This window comes from Podarcis vaucheri, assembly GCF_965113315.1.
Source record: "Podarcis vaucheri genome assembly, chromosome: 5".
Lineage (NCBI taxonomy): Eukaryota > Metazoa > Chordata > Lepidosauria > Squamata > Lacertidae > Podarcis > Podarcis vaucheri.
Window position 1 is genome coordinate 56,701,969 of NC_138763.1, and position 19,112 is coordinate 56,721,080.

The 19,112-nt window shown below is 41.2% G+C and overlaps 2 protein-coding genes across 13 annotated transcripts in view; both read left to right on the top strand.

Annotated features, from left to right (window-relative positions):
* Positions 1 to 10,048, top strand: part of TACC2 (transforming acidic coiled-coil containing protein 2) — a 154,955-nt gene extending 144,907 nt beyond the window's left edge. For all 12 annotated transcript variants that reach the window (XM_082222733.1, XM_082222728.1, XM_082222732.1 and 9 more), the window contains 5 exons: positions 113 to 156; positions 6,543 to 6,703; positions 7,005 to 7,111; positions 8,126 to 8,246; positions 9,531 to 10,048. In XM_082222733.1, the coding sequence (XP_082078859.1) occupies positions 113 to 156; positions 6,543 to 6,703; positions 7,005 to 7,111; positions 8,126 to 8,246; positions 9,531 to 9,596 (499 nt within the window). In that variant the 3' untranslated portion in view covers positions 9,597 to 10,048. The remainder of the gene's footprint in view (positions 1 to 112; positions 157 to 6,542; positions 6,704 to 7,004; positions 7,112 to 8,125; positions 8,247 to 9,530) is intronic.
* Positions 10,049 to 18,446: 8,398 nt separating this feature from the next.
* The window catches only part of BTBD16 (BTB domain containing 16), a 29,013-nt gene continuing 28,347 nt past the window's right edge, over positions 18,447 to 19,112 (top strand). Inside the window, exon 1 of the mRNA XM_082222769.1 lies at positions 18,447 to 18,738. Within this exon, the coding sequence (XP_082078895.1) occupies positions 18,620 to 18,738 (119 nt within the window). The 5' untranslated portion in view covers positions 18,447 to 18,619. The remainder of the gene's footprint in view (positions 18,739 to 19,112) is intronic.

Consider the following 19,112-nt stretch of genomic DNA (forward strand, 5'->3'; position numbering starts at 1 on the left):
TATCTTATTAAGTATGTTGAAGGTATTTAATAAGGCTTTTCCTTCAGAGATGCCATTGCAAAATTTAATTTCTGTGCATGTATGTTCATTATCTTTTCTTCTTTTTCTATAGGAAAATTGTTTCAGAATATGAGAAGACGATTGCCCAAATGATAGGTAGGTGGCGGTGTCATGGAAGATGAACTTCTCTGTCCTCATTCTGTTAAGAGAATATAGAAACTTATTTAAAGTTGGTTTCCTTTAGCCTTAAAAATCAGCAATAATTCTGAAAGTATCTTAGGGGGGCAGAAGCTACTAATTAGTCCTGGAAAACCAGCCTCACATTCTCCTGAAACAGAGATCTGAATTATAGCTGGTCACATTGATTTTGTACACAACAGCCTAGGCATCTTGGATAGAATCCATTGCTCCATCTTCAGAAATCCTTTCATTATTCAGCATTACTTTTATCAGAATGGCAAAGCTCTCTGCTTAGTTACTCCTGCCAAAAGGTACTTCTCCATGGGTGATCTGTAACGGGGCAAGCCAACACGGTGCCCTTTGAATGTTGTTCAACTACAACTCCCATCATCCCTGATCACTGACCAAGGGGACTGAGACTGATGGGAGTCGTAGTCCAACAAGATCTGGAGAGCACCACATGGACTATGCCGATCCATGAAATTATTCAAACAAGAACAAATGATTAGATATTGAAATGTTTAGCAACTGGCAACCTGATCCTAAGTACTCTAGGCACTATTTCAGGCACAATATAAGTAGTTTTGTGTGCACAACAGAATCTATGGCTCTTTTTCCTAAAGATACCATTTCATTCTGAGAGTCTCAGAAGTAGTCTATGATCTAGTGCACAAAGCTGGTTCTATGAAAGTGGGTCAGGAGCCCCACTTCACACGTGCAAACACATGGTCTCACCTAAAGGAGGACTTGGTGATTGTTACCAATCCCTTGTTCATCTGAAAGCTGGTTTTTATTAGAATGTTCCCAAGGAAAACTGAGCAGATGCCATAGTTATGTGTGGTACTTCAAATGTGATCTGAGCCAACTTTGTTCATGGCAGTTGACCCAACATGGGATTGCAGTCGACCACATTACAAGATTGTAGACTGCAGTAGTAAGAAGGCAGATGTCTAGTTAACAAACTTCACTATGCAAAATAATAAAAGAATAAAAAAGGAAAAGTCCCTTTCTGTCTTACTGCAGGCCACTATTTTGTCTTCAAATACCTACGTAAATATTTCACAAATAAATGTTTATAAAATTTTAGATCTGAAAATGTTGCAACACTCCTGGGCATCATTGATATTTCTTTTAGAAACTCTGTTCCAAACCAGCTTGGCCATTAGTCACAAGCTCTTTAACTCTGTGGCATACATTTATCAGTCCTTAGCTTGAAATGCACTAGACTTTTTATAATATTGAATCTAGTAACACCTTTAAGACAGACAAATGTTATTAGTAGAGCATAAGCTCCAGCATATAAATTCTTATGATTTATAAGGTAGTTTGTCTTAAAAATGCTGCTGGGCTTAGACTATCAGCAGCTTGGAAGTATTATTTAAGTCCCTAAAAACAAAGGTCTCTTCGTTTGGAATAACAGACTAAAGCCACATAAAGGAACATCACTTTGAAGGGTTTAAAATATGTACATTGTCTTTGGAAGCCATATAATTCTGGTCTTTCTTTCGTTACCACAACCCAAGCAACCATATTTGCAATTAAAAAAAAAAATTGCAAAGCTGCCCAGTGAGTACAGTGCTAATAGGAATCTTGTAGATTCATGGGATCATACTAACATAGCAATAGAGTAACCACTCATCTACTTCCGGGTTTAAATAAAACAGACTAGCACAGCTCAGTCTACGAAGGAGTACTAAGTGTTTGTTTTCTGTAGTAGAGCCCAGCTATTCAGAGTACAATTCTGGAATGTAGTACCATATGTGCACATACAGTTCAGTTACAAATTTGTAATGGGTAAGTTCAATATACCCATTAAAATGTATGTTTATAGATTTAAAATATGATATTCATACCTGTTTGGGTTAATTTGTGTCTGTCTGTTCTTCATAATACTTCCTGGCCTGTTTCTTCTATTGTCCTCCGTCAACATCATTCAGCATCAGCATTATACATTTATTGTTAGCAGTTTCCAATGCATATTGCACACATCTGTGTCTGCTTGTGAAGCATGGTAGTCCCTCATAACATCCTAAAAATTGCCCAAAGTTGCTCATCACTAGCATTTTGCTTTTTAGCTCTACAGGCTAGTTTTCCCCAATTAAAGAGATAGATAGAAACATACCTTGATAGTCTCTGATGAATTTATTCCATTTGGCATCTCCCAGTCTATTCCCTTCACTCTTGTTCCCTTTCTTCCTTTTAACTCAAGAGCTTTGTGTTTTTGTGGTGGTTAATTTTTCTGAAAAGATATACAATTTCATCACCAGAGCAACAGAATCTGAACTGAGCCCTGCTCTCTCTCTGTCCCCCCCCCCCAAGTTAAGATAAAATTACTACAGACTGAATTTACAGTGCATATTTATTAAGAACTGATTCCCACTAAGCTCTGTGGTGCGTACTCCCAGGGAAACGTACATAGGGTTGTATCCATAGGGATATATCTGCTTTGGTGAAAATGCAAACTTGGGATGAAACCTTTGTGATAGTCACCCAAAGTGGACTTTGCTGCCATTTTTTATTGTAGACAGGTAGAATTCATAAGCTTCATTGGCTGGCTGTCACATGGTAGAAGTGTGTGTCCCCTCTTCCAAACACCTTAAATTACATTATTTCTGTACAAATGTCCCAAGACACATTTTCCCTGGCTTTGGACACTATGGAATAATCACATAAATGAAACCCTCTCCTATAAGTGGCACTTATTTCTTTAGGTGTGTGATGGAGCATTTCTTTAGGTGTGTGATGGAGCAGAGAGGCATGTGCTTGGAAAGGTTCCTGAGAGTCTGTGTAGATGGTAAATCCTAGAAGAAATATAGGATAGAGGGGGAAACCTTCTATAAACCAGTGCTAATATTGCTTCTAATACTGTGCACTGTGCATTGCATCCTCCTTACTAGTCCCCTAGGTGGAACTAATGTAGGCCAAGGACAGGATAAGCCAGCTCATGGAGATCAGAAATGCTTTGGCACATACTCATTATGACTTTGAACTTCACATGTTCCACAGTGGCTTCAAGGCTCAAGGCTCAAGATGCCAAACTGTACTAACATTTATTATTATTATTATTATTATTATTATTATTATTATTATTATTATTATTAAAAGTTAGGGTGGCTTAAAAATTCCTATGGCAGGATGCTTTATATTATGGGTGGGAAACATGTGGCCATCTGAGTGTTGTTGGATTCCAACTCCCATGAACCCCAGTGGTCAGGGGATGATGGGAATTGTTGTTCAGCAACACCCAAAGGGCCAAAGGTACCCCCCATTCCTACTTTATATCATAACAGGAAGATTTCACATTCCAATTTGGGGACGGGGATTTTTGCTTACTTGGTGGCTTGCTTCTAAGCTGCATCGCATGTGTCTCGTATCACTTGGTTAGACATGCGGCAAGATCACCCGGTGTGTATATAAAAATATATTGATTGTGCAGTATACAGATGATGGAGTTACACACATTAGTATTCTGCAGAAGAAAAGTAAGAAAAAAACAGCTCATCAGAATGGTTTCCACTTATAGCTTGAAGAGACCCTTCTGAGCTCTTTATAAATCTGCAGCTGTGACTGTATTTTGCTAATCCCTTTCGATATAATACTGAATTGGGTCAAGTAGTTCTGAGAAAGCTCTAAAGAAGTGTCTTAACTAATGGAGAACACAGTACTGCAACTCTCACCAGAAATGTAGATGAAAATATATCTGCAGGCTTCTAAAGTTATGAATAGGAGCTGTGAGGCAGGAGCTTATATCCTCAGTATCCTTTGGCATGTACCTTTCAGATCTTGTCTGTCTTCATATAATCTCCTTTGTTAAATCACTTCAATGTGCCTCTGCTTCAGCCTCTATTGCATGTTCATCTGCATTCCAAAATTAATTTTTGTTTTGCATTATTTTTGTGTTTGCAACATTGTGGGTGCCATGCACTCTATAGGCCAAGTACAGGCTGGCAGGAGAGTCTGCAAAGTGAAACATCACCAATGCTGAAAGCAAACACTTCACCCACAGATTATACAAGTTCTTTTTCAAATGGCCCCTTGCACTGAACGTTTTGCCAGTATCAATTCCTTCCCCATTTCTTATGCTTTCATGTTTACAGACCCCCCACAGCTCCCTTGTTGAACCATTCATTCACATGTTGGCTTCTCATTGCTACAACTGACAATTGAAACTACATTCATTCATTCAAGATTATTATGCTATTTACCTCTTCAACATTGAAATAAGGGGATATTGCCCTCTTTGCGTTACAGATTGTTGCATTTAAGTTTTTTCTGCTTTCTTGATTAAATTCCCTGATTTTTTTTCTATTTTGCTTCCATTTTTGTTGCTTCTTGTTCTTTGCTTGCAATTCCAAAACAAAGGCAAGCCTGGTAAGTAATGCTTTCACCAACTTTGGCACCTGCATATGCCATTTCTTTTTTCCTTTTCTTTCTTTTTCTGTGTATTTGCCGTATCTGCTTAGAAATACCAGACAATGATATCCAATGTCCTTTGAAAGGATTGGCAGATTTCTGATAGCAGGCTTCATTTTAACCTCTGAAACAGGGTATAACGACAAATATGTCATTACCAGCAGACTGTGTTTCAGCATTTTCAGCATGTGTACAGTGGCAACGGTACATAAAATTATATACAGAAACTGTTTCTTCCACCCATGACCAATTTCATATAACCTTCTTTAATGCACATGTTTCTTTTCTTTGGATTCTAGCCAACTGGAATATCAATCAGTGAGATGTACAAGCTTTAGTTGTAGGGACAACAAATTCATTTCATTGTAGTTAGTGCTGGTGTCTGAGTTCCCACTTTCGATGTCTCCTCAGAAGTGTAGGAAAAGAGAGTGCAAATCTCCACATTCTGAGATACAGGAAGTATATCACATTTTTGGCAATCATAGTCATAGAGGGTTTTACTTACCACTTTTTCCACAGATACATTTGTGCTCAAAAGTGTTTGCAGAAAATAAACAGCCTAAGTACGATCATATGGTGACCATGGTTAAAAAAAAAAAGCTATATAGCACTAAGAAGTCAACAGTTAATAGTAACAGTCCCATCATGAAGACTTCCAGGGCAAGAGGGTGGGGTGTGGCAGGTGGAAACAACTGTGTGCATAGTGTTGTTTGGGGTGGGGGTTGTTATTTTGTTTGGAGCAACCACTTTTAAAAGTGAAGATCTGTGTGCGGTTTGCTGTGTTTAGCACTTCCACGAACGTCATGATTCTAAGTTTGCCAAGTTTGCTGCCTCAGGTTGATGTAAGTTGAGCTCATTTTCCATCAACAGGAAGCCTAATCAGTATTGCTGAATTACTGTCTTTTTCGCTCTATAGGACGCACTTTTCCCCCTCCAAAAATGAAGGGGAAATGTGTGTGCGTCCTATGGAGCGAATGCAGGCTCCTTGGCCTCAGCGATAGCAACGCGAATCCTCCGAAGCGCAGAGGGAGAGCTCCCCCCGCGCTCCGGAGGCTTCGCGTTGCTTTCGCTGAAGCCGCCTGAAGCCCCCGGAGCGCAGAGGGAGTTCCCTGTGCTCCGAAGGCTTGCGGATAGCTGCCTGAAGAGCAAGAGGGGTCGGTGCACACCGATTCCTTTGCTCTCCAGGCTTCGCTTCGCTGGAGAAGCACTGCACAGTTTTCCCTCTCTGCTCAGCACCCCTTCAGCGAAGCGGGAGGAGAAATGGAAGGGGCTCCGTTTCTCCTGCCGCTTCGCTGAAGGGGCGCTGAGCAGAGAGGGGGAGAATCCCCCCCCCGTTCTCCCCCTCCTATGGTCCGGTGCGTCCTATGGTACAGTGCGTCCTATAGAGCAAAAAATATGGTAATAACTGCACTGCATTGGAATAAGCAAGTTTCTTAGAGAACGGAAGGCAATTCCCAGGCAGAAACATTTCTGTTGTGTTTAGTGCCTGTTTCTGTTCCAAAGGAGAGAAGCCAAACTGTGCTTCTTTACTCTATTTAAAACCTGCTTCCCCAACTAGGTGCCCACCACATATTTTTGATTACAACTCCCATAATCCCTGTCATTGACTGAGGCTGATGGGAGTTATAGTGCAAAACAGTTTGAGGGCACCTGATTGGGAAAGGCTTGTTTAGAATGTATCATGAGGAGAAATGAGGTCAATTTAGTTCCTGCATTAGAAAACAAAACATAATTTAAAAACAAACAACCTTCTGGTTAGATGAAATTTCCAATGCAAGTTTATTTTATTAAATTCCTGTCCAGTCTTCCCTCCCAAAGGAGCCCAGTTTATGTCCTCTCTATCATGCTCTTGCAGTATCTTAATATTCCCTATGAAGCACAGTGGATAATACCAATTAAAAAGTTTTCATTATTCTTACTTGTGCTCCTTCTGTAATTTTCTCCCACAGAAGATGAACAGAGAGAAAAATCCATGTCACACCACACAGTCCAGCAGCTGATCATAGAAAAAGAGCAAGCATTATCAGATCTGAACTCTGTGGAAAAATCACTGGCAGATCTCTTTAGAAGATATGAAAAAATGAAAGAGGTTCTGGAAGGATTTAGGAAGGTAAGTCACTGTGAATAAATACTTGTAGACTTTTGCCTCAGCCTGGAGGTCCACATGCAACTAAGGTGTACAGATAGAGAGGTGTGTTGCACCCAGAGGCTTCTGTGTTCCTTTTAACTGACAGCCTGATTTTCATCCCTGTTTTGTGTGCAAATCACAATTCCTCCATGGAAATGACTGGAGGTACACTTGAGGGTGAGGGGAAAGGGACTTGCCATTCGAAGCCGTGAAGTTTGATCACAAAAGTCCAGTCAAATAATTCTTGCCCTCCTATTAACTCTCCTTTTTCTTTTCACTTAAGAATGAAGAAGTATTAAAGAAATGTGCACAAGAGTACTTATCACGAGTAAAAAAAGAAGAGCAGCGATACCAAGCCCTCAAAATTCATGCAGAGGAAAAGCTGGACAGGTATTTTGGTAGTGGATGAGAGGTGCCCTGGCCTGTCAACCAAAAACTTCTGTCTAATTCTCTAACCCGGTAGTGGGAGTATCCAACCCATAGGCCAGTTTTGGCCTGACATTGATCCCAAATTGATCCACAAGGCCTCTCCCCCCCCCCAAACCATCATATGTGCTGCCGGGTGTGGGGCAGGTGGAGATGCAGCTAGATTGATTGTGCTGCTGAGTTCCCTATGGGGAACTGGATCACACAGCCACTTGCAGCAGAAAGCAGGACTTGAAGCCACCACCCAACAGCTGGTAGGCAATGACTTCAAGCCTGCTGATCAGCAGCTCTTTGCAAGCCCTGCATGGTGGTTTGAAGTTCCGACCATCATCACCTGATGTCATTGTGATGTCAACTGATTGGCAACCTTGCTCATCTGTCACAGTTGACTCATGAAAGGTAGAGGAGATAAGAATCTGGCCTGAACAGGTTCCCCTTCCCCGCTCTAGCCTCAGCTAATTTTCATATATTTGCCTCTTTTGTATTATTCTGCAAGTCATGAGTGGAGGAGGTCCATATATATATTGCTGAATTCCTGTGATTCCTGCTCTGCCTTCTATTCCATCTTCAGCGTCTAAGGTTTCACTAGACATTGTCTCCATGAATAGAAGGACCATTTTCACAGCCAAAAAAATCCCCTTTTTTCAAATTGTGCAAACTCAGTTCTGCATTCAGTGGCAAGTTTTGTACTTGCGTAGTATGATCACTGCATAACCACAGCCCTGTTTTATTATAAATTTCAGATTGACTCATGATTGTGTGTTATGAGTCACAACGATGCAAATTCCAGCTCCCTCCATTATAAACATTGCGCGTGAAATGTTGTCATGTTTAAGTAGCTCTCAAGTGTGACTTTTCCAAGGGCAAGCAGGCACATGGACCCACTAGTGTGCTTCCATGTGTCAATGTTGTGAGTGTATACAAAAAGCAAGGCAAACCCTCCATGGCCTGCACCCTTAATGAGCTGTGTTTTCACAGAGCCAATGCTGAAATTGCACAAGTTCGTGGCAAGGCTCAACAAGAACAGGCAGCTTACCAAGCCAGTCTCCGTAAAGAGCAGCTGAAGGTGGATGCTTTGGAAAGAACACTGGAACAAAAGGTAAACTCCCTATGAATTGTCTTATAAAGCTGCTGCTAGAGGGTGTATTGTGTTTTGTATCTGTGCATCCAGAGTCAGATGTGGTACTTACTTGCCCAAACAAATTAAGAACCGGAGGATTCCGACTGAGTAACTCTTTCTGATGTCACAGTTCATCATCCAGTAGGTAATGTGTTTGTTGTCCAGCTTGAGTATTCTAACTGGAGCTGGGATTTGACCATTGTGAATTATAGATGGTGTATTCAACACAGAGACCTAGCTGGAACTCACAGTTCACCGGATCAAAGGGCACCATGTTAAGTTTATCACCATTGTCCATGGAATCTCTTATGGGTCATATGTACCGTGTAGGCTGGCATCACATAATACAAGAAGTCACCTTTGAATGTCAAGTTAATATATCTGGAAAAATTCTGCTTTCCTATTGTGAGTGATATGCCTATTACATGAACTGCACATGGTGACCATAACAATTGGATTGCATATATGGTATATAGATATAGTATGAAAAGCAGCTATTTTAAAATCCTTTTTAAAAATCCAAGTAGGCTCTGCATAGATCCTGTTATTTAGAGACAGAGCTGCATAAAATTAACCACTGGCTTTAAAACTGTAGAGTTCTCCCTTTGCAGGTACAAAAACTGATAAAGCTGCAGGCAGCGTTTTGAGCTTGACATCTTGAACAGATTTGCACCTTTAAGTAAAGATCCTGTCATAAAAGCATACCTAAAGCATGGATGAGCCAAATTTACACTTGTTGGATCTAATTTGGTTTTTTTGACAAGAAGCCCAAGATCCACCAACCAGAGCTAAACGCGAAAGATACATAGTTAGAATTAAATGTGCTTTGAACACATTCTGACCCTAGACATTTGTTGACAAGACCAAAACTGGAGCTCACAGTCCTTTCCCACAAAAGTCCACTCCTGGTTCACTTTCTTCATTTTGGCAACCTTATAAAAAGTGCCATTTTGCAGTTTCTAAACAATTGGGAGTCAGAAATTTTGCAGCAATCTTCTGCAGATCTTCCAGAGATCTACCTTTTGCCCACGCCTGGCCTAAAGTCCCTTTGGAGGCATTGGTACAGCAGCAACTGCTACTGTTTCAGTGCTGGAAAGGTTGCATATTGACATCATGACAAATGCATGGTGCCCTTCTTTCCATGCTGAGACTATGCTCCCAGTGCCATCATCAACTTCTCCACTGGTGCAGTGACTACTCGAAATGTAAATACAGCTTTGCACTAACAAATGTTTCCTTGCTTTGTTGTGTGTTCCTTTTCAGAATAAAGAAATAGAAGAATTGACGAAGATTTGCGATGAACTGATTGCCAAAATGGGGAAAAGCTAACTTTTAACCAAAATCCTGGATTTCAACCTTGAGTGCAATATGACCATTGGCACACTGATGTCCACACATTGATGTGAACAGGATCTATTTTCACTTTTTTGTATGCACTACTGTATTTTTCTTTCTTAATAATGATTGATTTGATTGTATGCAGTACTAAGAAGACTATCAGATTCCTTGCTATTGTTTGCAATTTTTTCCGTAGAATAATTCATAGCAAGTTGATCTCAAAAAGTTCCTGTATCAGGGAGATTTGTCAGATTCTTTAATAAATTGCAGTTGCTCATCCTAGCCTTTCCCCTTTGTACATGAGTTCCCATGTTGGATGTCTTTTTTTTTTTTTGGATTTAATATAAATGTGTATTACTTGCATGGGGACTCTTGCCTTAAGGAATGTACATTTTATCTGCATTTGCTGATTTGTAAAATAAAAATAAAACTTGAAAAACGAATGGGATTGTCCTATCAAGTCGTTATTATCAACGAATTTTCATTTCCAACTTGGTAATAGGTGTGCCTTCATTCCACTACTTGTGTACGTGCTTTAAATGGAATTCTAGATCCCTGATGGAGGGGGTACCCAGATGTTTAACACACAGCATGGCATCCAAGTCCTCTATACCTTCAAGAGATGAGACTCGTTTTTTTCTTTTCTTCCAAAAGAAGCAGCACTAATCCCCAGAGGCTAAGTAGTAAATATATTTAGGGGTTTAATCATTGCTCTGGTGACCAGCACTGTTCATTGATCTTGCTTATCTTGCCTTTGAGACTTCTGCAGTGACATTTTCACAGGTAACTTGAAACTTGCCAGAATTACCACCTGTGTATCTTTGATATCATCACCACTTTGATTCACAAGTGAAGCTACCTTTGGTGTAAGGTCACCTCTATCCTCTGTGGGAAAGGATACAGCGGTGAGAGAATGAGAGAGAGCTTGGGTGTTGTAGTGGTTAAGAGCGGTAGATTCGTAATCTAGGGAACCGGGTTTGCTTCCCCGCTCCTCCACATGCAGCTACTGGGTAACCTTGGGCTGGTCACGCTTCTCTGAAGTCTCTCAGCCCCACTCACCTCACAGGGTGTTTGTTGTGGGGGAGGAAGGGAAAGGAGAATGTTAGCCGCTTTGAGACTCCTTCGGGTAGTGATAAAGCGGGATATCAAATCCAAACTCTTCTTCTTCTTCTTATAGCCAATGAAATTGTCCTGTCACTGGCCCCTGCATCTTCACCAGAGGGTTGGGAGAACCCTCAAAACACATTTGGGGTAGGGCGTGGTTTGCAGGGAGAGAAAGTCCCAGTGTGCAGGCTGGGATGCCTTCATTGGATACAAGCAGCTGTGTGTATGTTAAGTGAGTGGGATTGTGTGGGGGTCTGGCCCTACAGAATAATGCAGCCCTCAATCTGAAAAAGTCTTCCCCACTTCCAGTTTAATCTGAAAGACAAATCTCCATCTATCCATCCCTGAGTAATATGAAAACGGATATCAAATAGTTTATGTTAATGAGGTTTGCTCTAATTAAATATAATTATAGACTTATTTGATGTTATGGCAGATAAAACATTTTCTTCTAGTTGATGATTAAAATTTATTTCCTGAGAAAGTTGTAGAGAAGAATTACATCTGGTTTGAAGGACAACTGGGAAGAACTAGATAAGCAGCATTCTGCACACCTCTTTATCCTCGACATCATCCTCTATAGAGGATTAACTATGCTGAATAAGCATTAGAGCTTTAATGACAAACAGTTTGCTTTGTCTAATGATACATTTCTTGGCTCTCCATGATGAAGCCATTTGCCAGCTTGGTCCTCCTCAGTTTGCTTTTCACCATCCAAAGTAAGTCATTTTGCTCTATTTGTTCTTTCTTCTTTATGGTACCTGGCACATGTAGCATTTCTTCATCTCAGATGCATTATTTTGTTGGTTCCAGTGCTTTTCTTCTAGAAAAGAAAGGTCCCGGTAGACGTTACACTTTTCACCAATGCTTTTCAACTAGGAAAAGGGTGCTGGTACTGCGTATCCTTGAGTACTCCCAGAAAAAAGCACTAATTGCTTCCATGAATGGGGATTTGCTAATACTAGGGAATACTTTTTGCATAGCTTTATGATGCAATAGTTACAGTAATGGCCAGCTCTTTGATGTACATTTAATTGGTGCCTGCTAGAACATCTTTGGGAATGAATCAATTTTTAGTTAGGTTGCTTAAGTTATCTTCCAAATGCATATGGCTGATTAACATCCTATATCCTTTTAAATATGTTTGTGGGAACAGGCAGTTATTGTTTTGTTTTGTTCTTGTTTATGTTTTTATTGCATATTTTGTTCTGTGAACAGCTCTGAGATCTTCAGATGAAGTACAGTTTACAAATTTAATAAATGAAAAATAAATAAATATCAGCATTAAATTTTCACAGTGTTGTTCCTGTTGCTGATCTGCTACAACAGATAAACAACCCCCTCCTCTGAGTGAAGCTCGGAAACCATTCATGTTGAAAATGTGTCTCTTTAGATGCTGAATATCTAGTTTTTAAATCATCATTCAGATTTGCACGAGCAAGGGAAAGTAGTACAGTACCTTGCTGAAACTGAAATTTACAGGATTTGGAATTCGTAATTTCTCTTCTTTTCCTGGTTGGCATTATTATGTGAATAGTAAAAGTTGCATGCTACTGTTTCAAAGTTTCTTGCAAGATCTCATTTTTATTAGGAGGCAAAGTGGACATCACACTTCTCAAATACATTGACTCTGTTAAATGTGGGGTAAATAGAAACAAGCCCAAGATGTTTGTGAATTGATCTGCTTCTTCACTTGAATTAAAACCCAATACAATGGCTTCTCACTAGATTCTTCATTATTCTTTGGCAATGTTTGTGTGAAATATAAGTCAAATTGCCCTTTTTATTTGAAGCTGAGATCAGAGCTGATTTTCCATAGTTCTTTGCATATAAAGCCTTCATCTGTTTTTAATTGATGACAGGCGAAGCACTGCAATGCTATACGTGTGTAGGTACAAGTGATGAAGAATGTAACAGACAAGGTACAGAGCAATGTCCAGGGAGTTCTGATGCCTGCGCAATCATAAGAGGACAGTCAAGTAAGTGGTTGTATAATGGTAATAATATAAACTGTTTCTGGTTAATTTCAAGCAATGGAAAATTCTGAGAATTTTGCTAGCCAGAAAGGTGCAAGGGGTGGGGGAAGGCCATAACACAGAGAAAGCAGAATTCATTTGCATTTTATCTTTAACATTATTGATAAATTACATTTTGGTCCACTTTTGTACTGAACTTTCAAATATCCATAAATACAGCATTTAAAATCCTTAATTTTGAAGGGCCGTTTAATCCAGATAATTTAAATTTATGGGAATGTTGTCTGTATTCTGTTCTTTTCCTTTATCTTGTTAAATACTGTACTCTCAATCAACTGAGTAAATTTCATGTCATCAGAAGTCTTAACTAAATTTTCTACTATAAGGAGACAAAAAATAAATGTGCTATAGTTGAAGGTCTGTATTTTCTGTGGGTTTTAGCAGGTATTGCACAGATGGTAATATAGCAAGTTACTTGAGATGTTAACTAATTTACATGAAGATTAATATATCAAGTTACTTTGATGTTAACTAATTAATTTGAAGATATCAGTCAATATTGACAAGATACCAGGAAATAGTCTGAAAGCATAGAATATTTCCAAAAGTCTCAGTAATAGTTGAAATAATCACAAGCACATTTCAGAAGCTTCCTAAGGAACTGGAGTTAGCCTTTCAATAAACATCTTGCCCAAATGATGTCCCTCTCAGCTGTTCCAATGGAGAAGAAGAGAAGCCTGCAGGAGCTCTCCACACCCAAAGTTAAGGAAGTTCAGATGGAGGAACTTAAAACTGTAGTTTCTGTCTAATATACCTTTAAACTCATGAACTTGGCTAGTAATATCTATCTTTGAAAGGTCCTTGATAAACACTTCAACAATTGAGTTACTTTGTTTCAGGTTATGATAAATTAAGATAAGTATTCACTTTATTTTCATGTTTCTTTCCTGATTATACTAACCACCTGAACTTTCGGAACATTCATTTATTGTCTCTTGAATTTACTCTTAAAGTTCAATTTTCCACTTTCCTAAATGATGAGTTTCCACAGACAAGACACTTGACTTTAGGCAAGGTTTGAGTTCTCTCTCTGATCCATCTTCTCTGAAGCCCGAAAAACGTTTCTATCACATGTTCATCATATCATATTAGCAAGCAGTATAAGCAATACAAACAATACAACCAAGGTTGCTTTCTCTTAAGCTCCTTAAAGTTCTCTCTTTCCTCTTCTGGAGATGAAACTAAAGCAGGTGAACTAGCATTTTGTCATTGTCACCCTTTATCAATATTTCTATGAGATAAAAGGCCACAATGAAGCAAAGATTAATAATGAACTATTTAGGCTTCAAGCCTAGAGTAGGAACAAGCAGAAACTTTGGATTAGAACATCAGTCTATGTTTTTCTAACATCCACATCAATTCTTCTGGATGGCAACTAAATAAAGGGAAGTCTTGGTACTTCTAACAGGCATGTAAATTTGTAGCTACACTTCCTGACTGACAAATAAAATAAAATGCATTTTATAAAGCCAAATCAATGTAATATTGTTCCTTAAAATGGCAATGCTTTCACCTAGGATAAGCAGTTTGAAGATGTGAGCCTAGATGTTCCGATTCAAGCTAATAAGATAAAGAAGCAGTTAAGCATGGATGGTGTAATATGTTCTGGATTTGTCTCTGAATCTATTCTAGGTGGCATTATGAAGTCGTGTTCGTATAGGTCATTCTGTGAGCGAGCGCGGAGGGAAGGTTCACGGGCACCTGGAGTGAGTGTCCACTGCTGCTATTCAAATAATTGCAATGCCAAAGGCCTGGGCACAAGACATATTCCCTCCTCTGGCTACTTCTCTTTACTTCTTTCTGCTCTCTTGTGGCACTTCTTTTTTTAACCTGGAATGGAATTTGAACAGGAACGGAAGATGGAAAGGAAGCTACTCAACCAGAGCTACAATGCTGTATTTGAAGGATTGATATCAGGAAACCCAAATGAGCACTCCTATGACTATAGGACATTACATTTCAAAAAAAAATCAGCGGCAGTTAAAGATGTTGGTTGGAGCGGAGGGCACAGAAAAGCAGACATAAACCCTGAAACAGTTCGGTTTCAATCCTATGTATTTTCAGTCATTGAGTATTTCAAGGCTATTGTTTTAACCAGATGTGTTTCAACCATATTGTTGGTTTTAATATGATTCTATATTGGGATAATGTGAGAGCAGGTTTGGGGAGACCGGCAAATGGCATTGTACCTATGATGCTAAGTAACATAAACTTGTAATATTAAGCCGAAGAAGCACAGGATTAGCACAGATTAATAATGGTTAATGTGACAGTTTTCTGTTTTTAATCATGGAGGTGAATCACTTTGGGAAAGCTTGCCCTGAAATGTAATATAAAAATACTGGAAATAGATAATCTAGTTAGAAGAGTTAGTTTCATCCATAAGAAAAACCCATGAGCTGAATCAATGTGTAAACTGGGCTGGGCTGATAAGCCCAATTTTTCACCAACATTATGTGCACCATCATTCCCCCCTCCTCACTTGTTGTTAATTCAGCATGTGAGCATTTCTCATGAACTGGGCTTTATTTGGCAATTCATCCCACAAACAAGCAAAACATAGCTGCCAAGAGCAGCCTTGCAATGATGTATGTGCAGCTGAAGAGCCTCTTGTGTGAGCAGCAATGTCATGGGATTTGCTTATGGAACAATAGAGCTTCGCAATCCTCCTCCAGGAACTCTTTCTCAAGGAACTCTCCTAACTCTCCTCCTCTCTTTGTGATGAATGGTTTATTGGAGAGGAAATAAACAAAACGATTTGAAAAGATACCTAAAGCCTGATTTGATAGAGTTAGTTGAGTAGCTTTGGTACCATTCTGCATATTTCACAGCAGACTGTTGGAAAATCAAGTCCTTAAAATGGCCTTGTGGCATTGGATGGATATTACGAAAACATGATGGGCAAAGGGAGTACAGCTTTATCTAGGATGATCCCTAGGGTAGAAACTGCAAATCCAGATTAAGCAATGACACAGTTTCTGGTCACTAGGCTTCTTAGGTTGCATTCCAATGCCTACCTACCTGGGAGTAAGTCTTATTAAATCCAATAGGACTTGCTTCTGAGTAGACATTAATAACATAAGAAGAGCCTGTTGAATCAGGCCAATGGCCCACCTAGTCCAGCCTCCTGTTCTCACAGCAACCAACCAGATGCCTGACTCAAGCACAAGATCATGCTCCCCTCCCTCATAGGGAAGATCTAGCTCTCTGTATAGAGTTGCGCTTGTGAACAGACCTACCAGTTACCTTGTGTGCCCCTATGATTAGCCCACAGCTATTTATTAAAGCTTTTGATCGTTGACTCCTTTTGACATGGTTTCATTGTGTTGTGTGTATTGGCCGCCATGCTTCCCTTTGGATAGAGTTCTACATAAAGGCACATCTGTACTGAAGCGTTAACTTTATGCCTATGTATATTATTGTTTACGGTGGAAATAAATGTGTTCTCTAAATAGAAATGAAATGTGGCTGTACAGTTTCTGACCTGGGAATGCTGATAATTGCATGGCTTCTGCTACCTAGAGTACTCCTAAACCAAACTGCCCTGGAGGCCTAACCCTCCTAGTGATAATGTATTTTCTAATTTTATTTACACAAAAATGTATAGACCACGCACAGATATAAGATATCAAGCTAAGGTACAACAGAATATGCAGCTCAACAGAACATAAAATACTCATTAAAATGACAGACTCATCTTTTAAAAGTTTAATAAACTGAGGAGGCCTGTCAGCCTAAGAGATGCCTGGAAATTTTAGGATGCTTGCTGAATCTCTGACGGAAGAATATCAGAGTTGTTTGGCTAAGAAAGATCCCAACCTCCACCACCCAACCTCAGATTCTTAGACGGTGCTCTTTCCAGTGCAAAAGGAAGGAACTTTCCAGAGGAAGGTGATCTTCTGTTGCCTCAGGTGAGCCTCCACAGTACAAGGCAAAATTCGTGTGAAAATCGGCTGTCTTGCGCCACTCAGATAGCAGTCATTGGTCAATGTACAGTGGTACCCCGCAAGACGAATGCCTCGCAAGACGGAAAACCCGCAAGACGAAAGGGTTTTCTGTTTTGGAGGCGCTTCGCAAGACAAATTTCCCTATGGGCTTGCATCGCAAGACGAAAGCCCATAGGGAAATGCTGGCGGTCGGGAGCAAAGACTTTCGCCCACAGCCGGCCTTCAGAAGAGGACCTCTTCTGAAGGCCGGCGGGGGGCAAAAGTCTTTGCTCCCCCCCGCCTGCCTCCCCCCCCCCCGCCTGCCCCGGGCAATCTTAAAATGCTGGCGGGCGGGAGCGAAGCGTTCGCTGCCGACCCCCAGCATTTTAAAATCTCCAAGGGACAGCAGAGAAGTCTCTGTCCCGGGGAGATTTTAAAATGCTGGGGGTCGCTGCCGACCCCCAGCATTTTAAAATCTCCCCGTGTCCCGGGAAGGTTTTAAAATGCTGGGGGTCAGGAGCGAAGCGTTCGCTGCCGACCCCCAGCATTTTAAAACGCTGTTCCGAAGGGGGGGCGGGAACACCTGCCCCAGCCGCCCGACTTCGGAACGCTGTTCCGAAGCGGGGAGGGGGGCGGGGACACCTGCCCCAGCCGCCCCACTTCGGAACGCTGTTCCGAAGCGGGGAGGGGGGGCGGGGACACCTGCCCCAGCCGCCCCACTTCGGAACGCTGTTCCGAAGCGGGGAGGGGGGCGGGGACACCTTCTGAAGGCGGGCAGGGGGCGAAAGTCTTTGTCCCCCCTGCCTGCCTTCCCAGGGGCTTTTAAATCGCCCCGGACAGCGGAGAAGTCCTCCGCTGTCCCAGGGTTTTTTAAAATGCTGGGGGTGGGAAGAAAAACCCTTGTCCCCCCCCAGCCTTCAGAAGAGGTCCGGGGACAGACTGTCCCCGGACCTGGTCTGAAGGCGGTTTCCCTAGGAACGCATTAATTGATTTTCAATGCATTCCTATGGGAAACCGTGCATCACAAGACGAAAAAACCGCAAGACGAAGAGACTTGCGGAACGAATTAATTTCGTCTTGCGAGGCATCACTGTAATAGGTTGCTGGGAACAGAAGCCGATTTGACTAGAGCTGGTACTCCAGTGTGGTGAACTTGTTCCAACAAAGGTCAGAGCTAGAAGGGACTGAATTCTCTCTGTAAGAAGTGCCCCATGCTCTGAAACAGGTACTCTGGCAAGTAGGACTATGAGACTGTAGTCCCTGGGGCAGACATCTAAGGAAGCTTGGTTGGCTGCTTGGATGCACATGCTTGCTGGGTCTAGAATTTAAGTTGGGAGATGCCACACTGTCCTGAACCCCTGGTCCACCTGGCAGCAAGTCACTATATCAGGTCCCCAGTTCAGGGTCAATCCACATGCCCAAAGTCCTGCAGATATCCTGGGGCATCCAAGCCGAGGTCCATCAACATGGACAGTTGAGTAGACCCAGCACCTCGGCTCTGCTGCCTTTTTGTACTTTCCATGCTGATTGCAGCATCTGGGCTTCATGAGACCTGTGATCCTCCTTCCCCAATCTTCAGCTTGCCCCAGTGTGTCCCAGTCCCTGCTACACTGTTCACTGGGATCGTCTTCCTCCTCTCCTGCCAGTTCATGACAACATACTTCCCTCTGAAAGTTATTTCTTTGCAGACAATTTCCCCTAGTTTTGATCCAGAAATGAAGATATCCTAGGGCCATATTGTGATGCCACAGTCGTAATGAGATGACATAACAGTGTTCTGTATGTAAGCAGACATCGACACTTGTTGCAGCTTTTGAGGGCCTGAAGTCATGCTTTTTCTGGGAGAAAGGTGGAAGGGATATGGGAAGGAATTTATAAGCCTTCTTTCAGCAGCCCCTAATCATCTCTCACTGAGTCTTGACAGGAATCCAGAGCAGCATTCCTGAACATGGCCACAAAAATGACTCGCTACAAGCGTGTCCATGGGAAAACCCGACATTCCCTGGAATTGCATCAGCTAACTTCTTTTGTTCCTGAAACACCTGCTTTAGATAATAAAGAACACCTGTAAGTAGTGGCTAACGTTTTGAGAGATGTATCTAAAGTGCTTTTTTTCTGGGGGTCCTCAAAGGTATGTGGTACTGGCACCTTCTTTTCTAGAAGAAAAGCACAGGTTAAAAGTGTGGCATTTACCGTAAAAACATCATGGTGAGTAGTGGCACCTATTTTTTTCTAGAAGAAAAGCACTGCATATTTATAGTGGGTGGTACTACTGAATGGTGAAGGGAAAGACCTCTTTTGCTTCTAGATTCCAGAACGTGTGATGCATTCTAGAAGGGATGGGCTGTGTTCTAAAAGGAATTGGGGTGACAGCATGTCATTGGCTACTGCTGTTTACTCAGATTACGATTATTTTATTTTACTAGATTTATTAGTCACTA